Raw genomic sequence first — 18,147 nt, forward strand, 5'->3', positions numbered from 1 at the left:
AGCTAAACAAAAGCAAAAGAGATGAAATTGTTTAGCATAAAATGTTTGTGCTAATGTAATTTTAGGTGCCGATCAATTATATGCTCAACTATGGACAAGGTTTTGGCTGTCCTAGACTTTCAAATCTGTTTTATTAACGGTTTAATGCAGAATTCCAGATTTAAAAAAAGAAAGAAACTAATCCAAGAGGATTATTTTAGCTTTTAAGCAAGACATCTTGGATGTTTTAGCTAGGGATTTAAGATATGCAACAAATAGCAACCTAAATCAATTAGAATCAAACTCACAATAGATATATCAACGAGATTAAGCAAGGACTTGAAATGAAAGGAAAAGTTCCCCTTGGGTATATCAATGGTAGCTCTAGAATTTATCAAGATAATCTCCAATGAAAGATATGCAGTTAACATCAAATTAGAGATGAATGTCACTATTGGAAGAAGATAATAAACTTGAAACAATTTTCTAGTAAATGAAATAGATGCTAGGTCAAGTTATTAATGTTCTTTTGGGGCATAAAACCTAGCCTTACAGTTTCAGTAAATATGTTTTTTTCCTCTTTTTAAGCAATTTCCAAATTTGTATAAGCCTCAAAATCAACCCAAAGCAAGATAGATAAACCTTCAAAGCACACAATTTATGGGTCAATTTGTCTCATTATGGTTTCAAGAAATTAAGCTCAAACTTTAACTCTTGTAGTCTAGAGGTGAAATGGACATTCAACTTTATGCTAAACTAGGAAATTAATCTGACTAATGATTTACTTTGATCTTCCTTAAATTTCTTTTGAAAAAGAAATAAAAGAAATGATTTAGGTTTTGTAGTTCTAGTTTGTTGTTGGGAGAAGACAAGTGCCTTATTCCAACTAGAGCTTATGCAGTCAAGACGAATGCCCCTTCTCAAATTTGGTGTAGTAATCCTTAAGGATTAAGATTAGGAGACCAACACCCAAAGGAAAGAGTATATTTGTACTATTTGTACTATCTCTCTCTCTGCTGAATTATTGAAGAAGAGTATAAAATTACAGAATTGTATATTTGTACTATCTCTCTCTTTGCTGAATTATTGAGGAATATAAGAAGAATTGATCAAGGGTTTCCCCACATTGGGGTTTGTCCTTGGCTAGTGCCACATCTTGTGTCCTCTTGTCTTGACTTGTTTTCTACTGTTAGAAATTTTCACATGGTATCAGAGCAAAGATTTGGCGACAGGAAGGGAAAATCAATTATGGGTCAAGAGCATGATGCAGACGCATCCACTCAAGGAGGCTCGTGCAGATTTTCAGAAGAATGCACAAGAGACAAAAATTATGATTATTCTATCTTGGCTTCTAGATTGGAAGAAAAAGTTGCTTGCGTAGCAAGCTCTGCCTCCTTAGAGGTTTGGTCTATAGATAGTGGAGCTTCCTGGCATATGACAAAAATCCGAGAGTGTTTTTTAGACTATCAGGAAGAAAGAATGAATTTTCAGATCACCATGGGGAATAAGGCAAAGTGTGCTCCAGTAGGGAAAGGTACTACAGTTTTTCAAACTTAAACATGAGAGTAGTTTCGAGCTATCAATGTGCTGCATGTGCCAGGACTGGGGATGAACTTACTTTCCGTATCTCAACTTCAAAACAAGGGCTATGACGTTTTCTTCATTAAGGAGAAAGTATACGTCAAACATCCGAGTTGGAAAAAGAAGGTCCAGATCGGAATCAAGAGCAACAGGTTGTACAGATTGCAGCTAGAATCACCAATGGCATTGATAGGCAATGATGGAGACAAGGATTTGAATGAACTATGGCACAGAAGGATGGGACATTTGCACCATGGGGCTCTGAGAATTCTAAGAAAAACTGTAACAGGAGTTCCAGATCTTAGTACTGAACGAGATGATGTCTGCAGAGGGTGTGCTCTGGGCAAGCATGCCAAAGTAGCGTTTCCAAGAAGTAACAATAGGGCCAAGGGTATACTAGGATTGATACACTCAGACATCTGCGGACCAATGTCCACAAAAGCTCTCAATGGTGCCGAATACTTTGTGACCTTCATCGATGACCATTCCAGGAAGACTTGGATCTACTTTCTAAAAACCAAAGATGAGGTTTTCGGTCGAATCAAAGAGTTCAATGCTCTAGTGGAGAATCTGACAGGGAAGAAGATAAAAGTGTTGCGCTCAGACAATGGTGGTGAGTATGTTGACAAGGACTTCATCGTTTTTTACGCTAGGGAGGGCATCAAAAGAGAGTGGACAACTCCCTGCAATCCAGAGTAGAATGGAGTAGTAGAAAGGAAGAACAGAACTATTGTGGAAGCAGCTAGGGCTATGATTTATGATCAGGTTATGCCAAAATTCCTATGGGCAAAAGCATGCAACACGATAGTCTATGTCCAGAATAGAACTCGTCATAGGGCATTGGGCAAGATTACTCCAGAGAAGGTCTTCACCAGGAAGACACCTGAAGTTAGTCATTTCAGGATATTTGAGAGTTTAGCATATTGCCGTATACTTGAGGAGAAGAGGAAGAAGTTAGATCATACTGCAGAGAAATGATATTTTGTGGGATATAGTGAGAATGCTAAGGCATATAGAGTCTATCTTCGAGGGATCAGGAAGGTAGTAGTTTGGTGAGATGTAAAGTTAATGGAGGATAGAGCTTTCAGAAAATCTCGAGAAATGCTTTCGGAGGAGCAGTCAAAAGATGAGCCATTGGTCAAGCCACTTCAACCAGTAGAAGCTACTACTAGAAATTCTCCTTCAGAATAGGAGGAATCATAGGAAGAGTAAGAGCTGACAGATGTGCCTACTACCAAAGGAAGAATGAGTTGGGAACTCCGGCAGATTCTACGGGATGTAGAAGAATTCATTGGTGCACCCATAAACAGTAAAAGGGAACAAAGACAACTAGGCAGATACCAGGCCTTAGTAGCTCAAGTTGGGGAACCCTCCAGTTTTTAGGAGGCAGTTCAGCATCAAGTATGGGTGGATGCGATGGTGGAGTAATACAACTTTATGATGGTGAATGATGTCTGGGAAGTGGTGCCTAGGCCTCAGGACAGATCAGCGGTAGGTTCGAGATGGATCTACAAGATCAAATATGCTGCAGAGGGCAGTGTGGAGAAATACAAAGCCAGGTTTGTGGGTAAGGGGTATGCTCAGAAGGAAGGAATAGGCTACGAAGAGACCTTTGCCCCAGTAGCCAGGTATACATCTATGAGAACCGTATACATTGAACAACCAGAAGGCTTTGAGACACATGAGAAGAAATCTCATGTATGCAGATTAAAGAAAGCCTTGTATGGGCTTAAACATGCACCTAGAGCATGGTATGGTCGAATTGATGGCTATTTACAGAAGATGGGGCTCGTCAAGAGTGATGCAGATCCCAATCTCTACTATCTGGTTGTAGAGAATGAGCCTCTAGTCCTAGTATTATATGTGGATGATCTCTTCCTGACAGGATCATCCAGGCTCATCCAGGACTACAAGAAGAATCTAGCCACAAAATTCGACATGAAGGATTTGGGATAGATTCATTATTTCTTGGGGTTGGAAGTTTGGCAACAGAAGGGTGAGATCTTGCTTGGACAAGGGAGATACGCTATAGAAATCCTGAAGAGATTCATGATGCAGGACTGTAGGCGTATGGCTACTCCAATGATCCCAAACTGGAAGAAAATTGATGCATCAGAAGACGAAGATGTTGATCCCACCTTGTACAGGCAACTCATAGGATTCTTGATGTATTTGGTCAATACCAGGCTAGACATTTGTTATGTTGTCCACACCCTTAGTCAGTTCATGGTGGAACCTAAGAGGGCGCATTGGGTAGTAGCTAAACTTGTTCTCAGGTATATACAAGGAACAATCGATCATGGACTATTGTACACCAGAGGCAATGACATCAGGTTGAGTGGGTTCACTGATGCAGATTGGGCTGGAAGTTCAGTGGATTGGAAAAGTACCACTGGGTACCGTTTAAACATTGGATCGGGGATGACTTCCTTGTGCAGTAGGAAACAAAAATTTGTAGCTATGAGCTCAACAGAAGTAGAATATATGGTCGCTAGCACAGTTTCGTGCAAAGTCATATGGCATAGAAAATCTCTTGTGAACCTATTTGGTAGAAGGATGGAAGCGACTGGGATCATGTGTGATAATCAGAGTTGCATCAAGCTCTTTGAGAATCCAGTATTTCATGATCAGTCGAAGTAGATTGATATCAGGTGTCACTTTGTTAGAGACTGTGTCCAACGAGGAGCAGTACAGTCGAGCTACACTCCTACAAGAGAACAAGTGGCAGACATCCTCACCAAAGCTCTAGGAAGAACAAATTTTGTTCATTTTAGGGAGAAGACGGGGATGGTAAAGAATCCATTTCAATAATGGATAAGTATCAGAAGTTGCAGTGTAGAAGTTTGCAGTGGCAATGCTATGGGCAACATGGTGCAACAGATTGAGAGGGAGTTGCAGTACAAATGTAGCAGTGTCATGGGCAGCAGTACAGGGAACAACAATGCAGATGATGTAAGGCAACGGGGCAAGCATCAACACAAGTACCGGTGCAGAGGATTAGTGTGATGTTTCAGTGATGGAGCATTACGGGAGCACATTCCTCGCTAAGAGGGAGTGTTGATTTGTGGTAGCATCGGATGTGCTCTAGCCTTGAAATTTGGAGGAGAGGCTAAGGCACATGAGATCTCCAAGACCTAGAAATCATTTTGAGAAATTCCATTCGGATGAGGAGTTATTAAAATAATTAATATTTTTAATGGGTTCCTAAGTCTAAATTTAGGAAAATAAAAATATTAATGGGTATTAATAAAGATAGGGATGAGAAGCTTCTAAGAGACGAGGATCAAGTCTATTTTAATCTTAGCCATTGATTCATCAACAGGAAAAGTATAAGAGAAGATTTGAGGGCCATTTGGAGACACTAGCAGATACTCAGTATCCCAAGGAAAATCGATTCTCAGAGAAAAGGAGATCGATTTTAGAGGGAGAGTTGCAGGGTGGTGGAAGAGGGGGAATTAGCAGCGATTAGGGAGCTCAAAAGGAGTGATGCAGGGACTCTGTGAGACATCGCAAAGGGAGACGCAAATCAGAGAGACACAGGGATGACGCAGAGAGGGACTAGAGTTGCACAGAGGCACGCAGAATGATGCAGGGCTGATGTAGTAGACAAAGGAAGCTCTCCAAGGTGTTAGAAAGTCTCGAAGAAAAGTCTCAGGTGTTTTCTCCCAGTGTCTATGTAAATTTTTTTATAAAAGCGATTGTTGCTGAAGATTAATAAAACCCTCCTCTGCTTCACTGATCTTCCTGCATTGGGTTTTTCGGGGACAATTGTCCAAAAATAATTGTGTTGATGTGATTGATTCTTGTGCATATATTTGTTTTTGTATAATGGTGTGATATCTGCAGTAGAATTTATTTTAATATTTACTAAAGGGATTTCATAAATAACTTATTGGAAATAATAAGTAGGTGCAATAAAGAAGTTGCAATAATAGAATTTCTGTTTAGAAATTTTCACAGATGTCACCTTTGACGAAGGTATGGCTCTTAGCAACGTTGACAATCTTCCTATTCCAAGGATAAAGAAGCTGACACCAGGAAACCAGATGAAAAGGAAGATGGAACGATGCCTGATGTTGAAGAAACTATGGACCTATTGATCCTCCTCCTCTAGGAAGAGGCCCTCATGGCTTGGGGGGACTCTTGAAGATGCCGAGAGACATATTGCACCTAGAGGGACTTTTCGTGAAAGAAAGAAGCCAACCAGGTATCAGGGATACTTGACCATTATGAGCACCATCATTCAAAACGAGCCTTCATCATTCGAAGAAGCTGTGAAGCATCAAGTATGGAAGGATGCTATGAATGAAGAATACGAGTCCATCATGAAGAATGATGTCTGGGATGTGGTCCCCAGACCCCAAGACAAATCAGTTGTCACCTCAAAATGGCTTTACAAAATCAAGCATGGAGCTGATGGGAGTGCTGAAAAGTACAAGGCTCGCTTTGTTGCTCGAGGCTTCTCTCAAAAGGAAGGTGTGGATTATGATGAGATATTTGCACCTGTTGCCCGATACACCACCATCCGCTCGATCATAGCCCTTGCTGCTTTGCAAGGATGGAACCTACATCAGAGGGATGTCAAGACCACTTTCTTGCATGGTTCGATTAAAGAGGAAGTGTATGTGGAACAACCCGATGGGTTTGAGATTCATAATCAGGAATTTCATGTATGCAGGTTGAAGAAAGCTCTCTATGGGCTGAAGCAAGCACCCTGAGCTTGGTATGAGAGGATCGATAGCTATTTCATGAAGCTGAGATTCGCTAGGAGTGAAGCCAATCCGAACCTTTACTTTAAGGTTGAAGATGATAAGTCTCTCATTTTGGTGTTGTATGTTGATGACCTCTTTCTGACTGGTGCAGACCCTCTCATTCACAAATGTAAGAGGGAGTTGGGTTCCGAATTTGAGATGAAGGACCTAGGACTGATGCACTACTTCCTAGGATTGGAGGTCTGGCAAAAGCCAGGAGAAATTTTCCTATCTCAAGGAAAATACATGGTGAAGATATTGGAAAGATTTGGGATGGTGGACTGCAAGCCCGTGACTACCCTGATGGAGCTTAACTTCAAGAAGTTACGTGGTAGTGCTGCCAGACCTGTATTGGGAAATGCTTTTGAGTATTGTCAACTCATTAGAGCACTGATGTTCTTGGTGAACTCGCGTCTGGATATATGTTTTACAGTCAACACGTTGAACCAATATATCGTTGACCCTCATCACTCACATTGGATTGGTGCCAAGAATATTTTGAGATATCTTCGAGGCATAATCACTCATGGATTGAGATACACTATCAAAGATGTGAGGCTGCATGGTTATTTCGATGCTCATTGGGTAGGCAGTGTGGTGGATCACAAGAACACTTCTGGGTGCTGTTTCTCTTCGGGTTTTGCTTTGATATCTTGGATGAGTAGGAAGCAGAAGTCGGTCGCTTTGGGCATTGCTAAGGCCGAATACATTGTTGCGAGTATGGCCTCTTGTGAAGCTGTCTGGTTGAGGAAGCTCTTCAGTGAGCTGTTTGGACATACTCTATCCTCTGCGACAACCAGAGTGGGATTCGTTTATCAGAGAATCCCGTATTTCATGATCGCTCTAAGCACATCAATATCAGGGACCACTTTATCTGGGATATGGTACAACGAGGAGCAATAAGGCTCCATCATATTTGGACTGATGAGCAGGTCGCCAACATTTTGACGAAGCCCTTGGAAAAGGTCAAATTCTTGAATTTTTGAGAATGACTAGGAGTCGTGGAGAGACCCTCTTATGAGGGTCCTGTATGATATGTACATTGAGCTCTGGGAGCTCCGGGGGGCTTGGGGTACTTCTTGGAGCGATGAGCAACCATAGGGTGAGTGGTTCAGCCTTCCCCTAGTGGTTTGCTATGTACAGGGTGAGTGGTTCAGCCTTCCCCTGTGATACCCCATGGCGACATGTAGGCAGGATGAGTGGTTCATCCTTCTCCTGCTGAGACATCCTACCCATGCAGTCTGGGACTCATGGGAAGTATCTCTTATTTGGCCAATGAGTAGGGAAATGAGGATAGGGACCATAATACAACTGATGGATGCATCGTGTACTACCATACTCCCTATGCTAGGATGATATTGATTTGGGATCAATTGGAACTGACTTCGGGTCAGTAAGAGTGGTATGAGATACTCTCTTTATTTGGAACTGATTTCGGGTAAGTAAGAGTGGTATGACATTGGGACTGACTTCGGGTCAGGAAGAGTGGTATTAGATACTCTCTTTTATTTGGGACACTTTGGGTCAGTAGAGAATGGTATGATACATTCTCAATCACTTCTTCTTCTTCATAGTTCAGCAGAGCGGAGCAGTGCATTGATGGCAACGATAGTACCGACAGATAGATGGATTAGCAGATGGAGTTCTCCCTAATTGGGAGGGAGTGTTAAAATTGGCAACTAGGGCCAAACTCCATATGGGTCACCTCATTTATGGCAGTTGATATTTTTCTTGGATTCCTCTTTCTGAGAGGTATGATTGATCTAACGATCATCTGATTTCGACATGTATTCATGGAGATATGAATTTATTTGTATTCTTGACAATTTGTCAAGGTCGGCCAACAAGCAAAACAATCATTTTCACCCCCAGCTTATCCTCAACGTTGCATATAAAAGGAGGAGACCTTGTGGCATAATTTCACTCATCTCATCTCACATTCTTCTCTCTCTCCTAGCTTGATTGGGTACGCATTAGAGGAGCAGATCTCACACATGTGTGAAGAAGGAGGACGCAGATTCTGGTTAGGGCAGCGTTGACTAGGGTTGACCGAGCTGCAGGTGGGCAAAATTGATAGCGTTGACTGATTCTTGCATGTGGATTGGGTTAGGCTGCCTCTCCTTGGCAGGCCACATTTCTGGACAGCACCTTTGACCTGTTTTGACTATGTGTTGACCAACGTTGACTGTCATGAGGGCTGACCGCAGGTTTGACCAACGTTGACTGAGTTTGACTGTGATTTTTGGACTGTTTTGGGCTGCGTCTTGCTATTGGAGGCTGAGTTGACTGAGCATTGACTAAGATTGTTTGGAGGTCAAATTTGACCTGTTTGACTAGCTTTGACTTTGCTGGTCAGGGTTTTGCTATTGCTGTCATAAAATTACAGAATTGTATATTTGTACTATCTCTCTCTCTGCTGAATTATTGAAGAATATAAGAATAATTGATCAAGGGTTTCCCCACATTGGGGTTTGTCCTTGGCTGGTGCCATATCTTATGTCCCCTTGTCTTCTATTGTTTATATTTATGTTCTATCTGCATTTTACTATCATGCTGATGTGATTGCTATTCTGGAAATTGATATTGGGCTAATAAGAAAATTTGAAGTAAATTGCTCTTAAGCATAGAGCATACCAAAATTAACAACTATTAATTAATATGAACATTGAATACTATTAATATTATTATTTATTGATATAGTTATGTTCATAGCAAGGTCATCCCAATATGGAGGTCCTACTAGGGTCCAAGAGTGACCAAAGTCTCTCTCAAATGCCAGGGGATGCCCTTAAAGCATGTCAAGGGACCTCTCCCATGATGAATAGTCAACATGAGTGCCAATGTCTATGCTCAAAGAGTGGAAAGTCCACATATGTTGCATCAATGATGTCAAAAAGTAGGGACAACTCGCCAAAAATAAGGTCCGACAACTAGATGGAAGGTCTCCAAGCTATGAACTCCACAATTCATGAAACCATGTACTCAAGTCAAGGAGGTCCACACGTGCGACATAAGAGACCAAATGGCTAGGAAATGTATCCTCCAAGGCAGTCAACTCATTAAACCATATGAGCTATGACAAATGCCTCCAAATGTGCGAACAAGTTGAGTGCTCCAAGATCCGAGATGTGGCGTAGCATGAGATTTCCAATGCATGAAGAAAATACCCAAACTGCCTAGGACATTGTGACCATTGCCTAGGGTGTTGTGTTCTACCTTAGGAATTGTGAAAGTACTTCTGTCTCTATAGAGAATCTGTAGTATGGTCTCATAAGATGGATATATGCCAAGAGTCCATGGCTAAAATGTGACAAGTACGTAAGGGGATCTATGTTGAGGCATAACATAAGTGTAAAGTGAAAAAACACTAGCAACACTTTTACATATGGGTAAAGTGAAAAAACCTACGGGATCCCTAAGTCATGTGTCCTAGTAGATCAACTCTAGGGCTCCCACATACAAATCTTGGCCATAAATGTCTTGTAAGGGATAGTTAATAGATCCTTAAGAGCAAGAACCGTCTTGAATTGGGGACTAAGAGGATGGACCATGACAAATCATAACGGGTCTATAGCAGTGTTATGGGAACTAGTGGAATTGACCGGTCCGACTAGTTTGGGGTCAAACAGGTTCGGTTCCAGGCTTGGAATTGGAAATCGCTGGTTCGGTACCGAACTGGCAAGTTTTGTACCGAATCAGCCGGTTATGTAATGGAATTGGTTGGTTTACTGAATCGGCTGGTTCCCTACATTTGATCAAAGATGTGCCAAATGCAATTTAAAAGAAAAAACAAGAATATTTGAGTTTGGTGGCCTAATATTCAAACCTATGGCCAATAGACTTAACAGTTTTTCATGATTTCAGGATTGGGGGGATTGCAACATTTCCATTGGATTTTGTAATGCACGAGTGTATGGAACTAGTATTTAATCAAAAGCTCCAAGCCCTCTATGTACCTTGATGTTAGTGGCATTGGTTGTCAAACTGTTAAATTATGATATGTTCTATGCTTAGAGCAGTTTACTTCTTTTGTTGTTATTAGCCACAGATTAGCAATCACATATACATTAAGTAAAGTGCGGATAGAACATTAAACGATCAACAGAAAACAAGCCAAGACAAGAGACACAAGATGTGGCGGCTAGCCAGGGACAAACCCCAATGCGGGGAAACCCTTTGATCAAATCATCTTTTATCTTCAATAGTTCAGCAGAGAGAAATAGTACAATATTAGAATTCTGTAATTTTATATCAGCAGTAGCAAACCCTAGATTAGTAATGTCAAACTTGGTCGAACGAGTTGAAATTGACCTCCAATATGCTTGGTCAATTTCCGGTCAACTAGCTCTCCAACAACCTGAAGAAACAACCTTTGAACAGCCCCAAAAACACAGTGAAACTGCTGTTGACTGAAGTCAACCTGCTGCCCAAAATTAGGGTAGCCAACGCTGGTCAAAACTGTGATGGATTGCCTCGATTTTTGTGCCAAAATCTGTGGCCTGCCTAGGAGAGGCAGCCACACCAAAACCGCACCCTTGATGAGTCAACGCTTGGTCAATGTAGGTCAAAGAGACCTTCAACAGCTTTTGCGTCCTCCTTGCCCTAATGCCTCCTTCTTCCCACGTGTGAGCTGCTCCTTGTATAACCCAAAGCTAAGGAGAGAGAGAGAAGAATGAGTGAGATGAGATGATGAGAAAATGAATCAACCTCTCTTGTATTTATATGATTCACTGGGCATGTGTGCCACACATTTAACTGTTGGCTGACCTTGACAATTTGTCAAGTAAATACTAATAAATTCATACCTCCATAAATACTTGTCGGAATCGGATGATCTTTAGATCAATCCTACACCTCTCGACAAGAGGAATCTAGAAAAAATATCAGCTGCCATAAATGAGGTGACCCACATGGAGTTTGGACCTAGTTGCCAATTTTAACACAAACCCTCTATCATGACCCTAATAAAAATGTACACATCCCTCAAACAAAATCTTGGCTTGAAATGCTACATTTTTTCTATCTTATTTTAATGCTTAGAGGGCAATATTGATGACGAAGATCCCAATATAGGCAATGATTTTGATGATATGTAGGTATTTGTTGTAGCATGATTTTTGTTGGATGCTAGAGGCCATTTAGAGCCTGTTTGTTGATATATTTTCGGTTCAGAGATGGATTGCACTCGATGCTATTTTGGTTATGTGCACCCTTACATGCTATATAAATGAGAACTTTTGTTTATTTGTGTATAAATGGTTTGGATTCATATCGATGCACATGAATATATATTTGAATATTTTGTGTGTTTTTGGTCGACTTCTTTTTTGGTCTGGTTTTTGACCGGTTTCGGTCTGATTCCAACTGGATCCCGGTTCAAAGGGTTTTCCAGTTCGATTACTGGTTCAGTTCCGATAACATTTGTCTAGAGAAACCACCCAGATGAGAGAAACCCTTTACATGGATCATATAAGCATGGTCTGATACAATACATGGAGTACAAAATTGTCACACTTTTGGTTGATCATGATCCAATAGTGCAAAGAGTCGTGGTGGCACATTTGATTGTGGTACTCTGATCTTTGATATCATCAAAAGGGGCACAAGATCTGCTCATATGATGGTGTTATGTAAAAAATTAGTTAGTATTTAATTGTAGTTTAATTAGACAAAAGGGCACGATCATAAGATCATGCCCTTTCCCCAGAGGGTGCCCATGGTGATATATAAGCCATGAACCCCCACTGTAAACAATCATCTTCGGTCAATTAATCATTAACATATATATATATATATATATATATATATATATATATATATATATATATATCTCTGCGTATCAAGAAGTATTCACTTCATTAGTATTAGAGGGGTTCGGTTCTTAGGCTGTCCATTCCCTGACTTCGCTGTCCGCTCAGTCCAACTGCATCCCAAACCTTGCGTCCCGATTTTTCCGTCCATCTCCATTTCGTTTGTCCCAACCCACGCTGCTGTCAACCTACGCTGCTATTCCAACCCTGCGTCACTGCTCCTGTCCAATTGCTATTTGCAAACCCTCGCTCATCGTTGAAAAACAATTCCTCTGCAACGCATCGTGCCATTGCTGAAAAACGACACCAACTAGTCTAAAACCTTTGCTCCCTCGACGTTGTCTGTAATCGGGTAGGCGGACACCTTCCAACAGGGATTCTTGTTACGCCTGCTTCTTTTTTGTCGTGGGTCAATCGAAGCATCGGCCAAATTTCGAACGTGACTTTTCAAACGAGGACATGGATGTCCGTATAATCTATATATATATATATTATACGTTATATTTTATATATATATATATATCTATATATAATAATAATAATAATAACTTTAATTTAATCATAAATTATATATAATGTTAATTTAATTAATTAATTAAAATTTAAGCTGGCAGATAAATACACGCCCCCACAAACTCGCTCAATGTCGACAATGACAATGGCTGATTTCCAAAAAAATTGGTTGACGCGGAGCATAAGATAAATAACAACAACGATGAGGTCAATAAAAGATTATATGATTCCCAGATCAAGCTTAAGGGGTAGGCTGACGATATCAAAAGTCTTCAGGGTACGACAAATCGAATAGAAATAAAGATGGAAAATCACTGTGTCCAATTAGAAATGGATCACGAAGAGACCTTAACATTGCTGAAACTTCTGTGTAAAAAGATGAATTATACACCGACACAACTACTACAAGAAGATGAAGAAAATCAAGAGCACAACTCATCAGATTCAACGAAATCAACAGACTCTCAAGAAAAAGCTGAATCCTCAAAAGGATCAGTGACACCCCACCAAGAAATGAGTAACACGACTCTTACAAACAAGCAACTCTGGGATACCTTTACCAATCAACACCCCTTTTTTGCTCAACCATTAGCGACATACCAGCGAAGGGCAAAAGTCGAGATGCCTAAATTCGATAGAAATGAAAAAAACAATGTTGCATGGATAAATAAAGCAGAAGAATACTTTGAGATATATGACATCAATGATGATGACGAAAAGCTCAGGCACGCATCCATGAAAATGGAAGGGGAAGCATATAATTGGTATATGTGGTGGAAAAAGACAACACACGTCATTAGTTGGAGAAAATTTAAGGATGCATTCTTTAAAATATTCCAAGGTGTAAAGGAAGAAGAGTTCTTTTCAAAACTCATCAAATTACGACAAAAAGGAAGTGTGGACGAATACACTCAAGAATGGGAGACCTTAGTAACACGAGTACCTGGGTTATCAGAATCTCGTCTAATTCAATCATACGTCTCAGGACTCAAAACCCATTTACGTGTAGAACTTGAGATGCATGACATTACATCAATAGAAGTAGCAGGACGAAAAGTAAAAACAGCCGAAAAGAAATTCGAACAATATTTTGGTCAAAATCAGAGAAAACATATTCAAGACGAAGAATCCCCCAGTATGTGGACTCAAATAATACACGATATGTTTCACCACATCGTCGTGAAGATGAAAAATCTAATGTGGAAATGCAAAGGATAAAAGAGGGTAAATGCAAACGCTGTGGTGAGAAGTGGGACCCCAAACATAGATGTGCTGAAGGAAAAGAACCAAAGAACCTATATAATTGTGAAGCAACCAATGATTCAAACAGTGAAGATTCTGACATAGAAGAAACAGAAGATGCCCCAGAATTCTCACCAGAATTAGATGACGGAAGTATTCTGCAAGTGTCATTATCAGCTATGACATGTATATCACAACTTCAGACCTTAAAGTTAAAAGGACACATAAAGAAGAACAACGTAGTGGTTCTCATCGACTCTGGTAGCACACACAATTTTTTAGATGCAACTATGGGAAAGAGACTTAATATTTTTTCATTTCCCTTACCAAACATGAAAGTGATGGTAGCTGATGGTAAGAAGATTGAAAAGGTGGGGAAATGCCATAAGGTCAAATTGCAGATTCAAGACTTTAATTTAGAGCCTCCGTTCTTCACGGTACCGTTAGGAGGAGTAGATGTAGTCTTAGGTATCCAATGGCTACGAACTTTAGGTACTTATGCCGCCAACCATCAAATACAATTTATAAATTCAAATGGGGAGGTCAGAAGTACAAATTACATGGATTCCAATCACCAGAGAATCAAATTGTATCATCATCTCAGATGATGAAGATGAGTCGAAAAGGAGCAACCGCTTATGTAGTACAATGTCACCAATTAGAAATGTTATTTGCAAATATGACTAGTGAAGAGTCACCAGAGATACAAGATCTAATTCAGAAGCATGAAAAAGTATATCAAGACCTACCTATGAAAATGCCACCTAATAGGGAAATTGAGCATACAATAGAAGTCAAGGCAGGGTCATATCCCGTCAACATCAAGCCATACCAATATCCACATCACCAAAAAACGGAAATTGAGAAATTAATCCAAGACCTTTTAAAGTGTGGGACCTTGATCATCTTGGAATATCTGATCAAGTGGAAGGACTTACCCGAAGAAGACGCTTCTTGGGAGAATGAAGCATTTTGTCAACAACATCCGTCGTTACGTATGCTTTGAGGACAAAGCATTCTTTTGAGAGGAAGGCAATGTTATGTAAAAAATTAGTTAGTATTTAATTTTAGGTTTATTATTTAATTTTAGGTTAATTAGACGAAAGGGCATGATCATAAGATCATGCCCTTTCCCCAAAGGGTGCCCATGGCGATATATAAGCCAAGAACCCCCACTGTAAACAATCATCTTCGGTCAATTAATCATTAATATATATATATATATATATATATTTCTCTGCGTATCAAGAAGTATTCACTTCAGATGGATCCAATATGGCATAGAAAATGAGGTACATGGAAGTGACACTGAGTGGCAAAAAGCCTCATTGTGATAAGAAGAAGCCAATTTCAAAAAAATAAATTTCATTTTTTATGTGCCATGTATGATCTGTGCTGTAGATTTGCAATTTTTGAACACTTAGAATAATTAAATTGATTCTTTTTCTTTCTGCACTGTTATCTGAATGTTTTTGGTGTTCTTACTAATGTGATCATCTTTGAAACTTTATTCTGTGTTTTGTGCTAAGGATTATTTTCTTTGTTTGGAAAATTTGTTCTTTCACCACTAAAAATTGTATAACGGATTGCATACTTATGAAAACATTGCAGATATAACATGGCCCACTATAAGGACACATTTACTTCTTCTGCTTGTATGTTGAGAATGTCATTTCTAAGGCATGGTAGTAAATTTGCAAACATAATTAGTAAATTTCTTAATTTGAACTGTGCAATATGTTAGCATGGTAATGAATTTTCGATAGCAAGTATAGTAATTGTATCCCGTGGACACCATATGAGCTTTGCTCTAATTGACCACAACTGGTATTTCGCAATACAAATGCTGATATTTTGACGAGAACGGCTGCTCTTGTAGGAGAAATTTGCTCCTGTAAAGTTTTACTGATTAATAACTTCAATTTTAGTGTGTGGCATAACACTGCCTATTAGAAGATTGAATCCATCCACTTCTTCTTGTGTCTCTGGTTACATATGGGCGGGGAGCAGATACTTCCATCTGGTTTCTGTGAAAACTGTTATGCCATTGCTATCTGGTCTGGTCTAGATCTCCTTTCTTTGACAGAATTTTGTACAAAATCTTGATTTCAGATAAAGCCTTTGAATCTCTTAATTAATCAATTTTTTCTCTAAAGAAAAACTCGTTATATTAAAAAAGTGAATATACATGTTATGACCCATGAGAGGGCTGCCCAGGCCAAAAAATGCCTTCCAAAAACTGTTTTCCCCATTGCAAGCCTGAAATAGTCTTTTCTTTTAAACTTTGAAAATCTATTCGGGTTCAAGTTTCTTACTTTTTAATCATTCTCACACAGCCTAGAGGTTGATATATGGATGTTGTCCTGCACTTGATATGAAACTTTAATTTAGTGGGGAGGTGTATTGAAATATTTAACTAGGTTCGGTCTTCATAATGACGTGTAATCATGATTTTATGTAATTGATGTAAAGAAGAAAATAAAATTATTTTTGTAATGCTTGAGTCATGGGTTTCATGTTCAAGGAATTTTATTTTATAGTTAAGGCTCCCATTGTGAGCCTTTAGGGTTGGTCATCATGTCATAAAGTCTATTAAGTCAATGTCAAAGATTGAAGACCCATCTTGGGCATGTTACATGCTATAAAAATAAATTTTCTTTGAGTCAAAAAGGTGTAAAAGAACCCTCCAAGACCACATCTAAACACAAACATCAAGTCGGCCTACAAAACTGTGATAAGTCGGCCCAGAAACATTTTCATGTCGGCCCACAAGCTATAACATGAAGGCTATATATTGAAGACTCAACTTCATTTGTGTATCATCATTCAGTTCGTGTTACATAGTACAGAAGCTTGATAAAACCAAGCGAAGGAGATGAACAGAAATTGGAAGGACTGTCCTTTGGGTTATCTATCTCACTTGTACAAGTCTAGTTGGGGTTCCTTCCCGTGGCAACGAAAATCGAAGTTACAGTCAGCCCAGAAAGCTGAGAAATTTAAGTGTCAAAATCTGCTAATGAAGCCGAGTTGTTAGGGAAAGAAGATCTCCCATAACAAAGAAGTGAAGTCTAGAAAATATGGCATATCCAGTCCATATATGAAGAATTTCAGAGATCACAGGTAGACCGAAAACACAGACCTATGATAGGTACCCGAATGATGAAGAAGAGCCGAAGTCTGTAGCAGTATACGCAGTTTGACCTTGTAGAAAAAGTGAAGAAGTGTTGTGACGTGGTCTTGGGGGGTTCATTTGGTCAAGGGTCTAGGTCTAGAAATTCGTCAATTGAAGATTCTATAAGAAGAAGAGTTCTTGCGGGTTTTCCTCTCAGTTTGGAGAGGTTTTGACCCTGGCTGATTGCCTATATCTTGTGTCCTCTTGTCTCTTTGTCCATTATGTTTTGGTAATTGTTTGATGAAAAGAACACTAATAATCAAGTTGAAGAAGAATCTAAATAAAAGAAGTAAAAAGTAATCACAAGTAATTACCATTAAAGAGAAATCACTCATTCTGCTGCCCCTAGATTTCTCAACAAGGTGACAGTTTAAGCTATTGGAAATTTGGAGTCATGTTAATTCATATTCTGTAATGAACATTTTTATCTTGTTTAATACCTGCTATGATTCTGTTAATATCTTTGGTGTTAGTTTACCAACATTAAACCTTTTTGCAATAAAATATTAATCTTGTGTAGCCAGCTGCAGTTCCATATCTTAGCTATTATTTTCTTATCATATCTTCTCTGTATTGACGAGTAATGGTATCTTTTACAGAGAGAGCAAACAAAATGGAAAGTGGATTCAAACAATCGCATATGTGATACAAGCCTAGGGGCCTTAGGTAAGCGTAAGATTTCATTTTGCTATTTTCAATTTATTGCATATGGAAGTTGGACGTTTTGAAATTTAACAATACCATGTTTTGTTATTTGTCGTATAACAGAGGCTGCATCAGAACAACAATTGTCCAGTTCATATGGAGCTATAGGGCAGTATGCTTCTAAGAAACCCAAACTTTCAATTTCAAAGCATCTGTCAGATACTTCTCCTGAAGCTGCTACACCTGCAACTAATGCCACATTGTCCCCAGGGGCATCTCAATTGAGTACCATGTCCAATGCTACTAAACTTACAAGACAGTTTGCTAGTCGAGACAGGAGTAGGAAAAATAAAACAGTTAAAGTGAGTATCAAAGTAATATAATCACTTTTGGGAGCAACCAATCAATTTTACATTGGCTGCATAAAATAGTATCATGCGTTTTCCTCTGTCTA

The 18,147-nt window shown here is 39.5% G+C and overlaps 1 protein-coding gene across 2 annotated transcripts in view; it reads left to right on the forward strand.

Annotated features, from left to right (window-relative positions):
• Window positions 1-18,147, forward strand: part of LOC149142308 (chromatin modification-related protein EAF1 B-like) — a 185,353-nt gene that overhangs the window by 76,986 nt on the left and 90,220 nt on the right. For both annotated transcript variants that reach the window (XM_089448635.1, XM_089448636.1), the window contains exons 12-13: window positions 17,648-17,714; window positions 17,817-18,055. In XM_089448635.1, coding sequence (XP_089304761.1) covers window positions 17,648-17,714; window positions 17,817-18,055 — 306 coding nt within the window. The remainder of the gene's footprint in view (window positions 1-17,647; window positions 17,715-17,816; window positions 18,056-18,147) is intronic.

Source organism: Pinus tabuliformis, chromosome X, assembly GCF_031772625.1.
Source record: "Pinus tabuliformis cultivar Carrire ecotype Pingquan chromosome X, CPIR1, whole genome shotgun sequence".
NCBI classification, from domain to species: Eukaryota; Viridiplantae; Streptophyta; class Pinopsida; order Pinales; family Pinaceae; genus Pinus; species Pinus tabuliformis.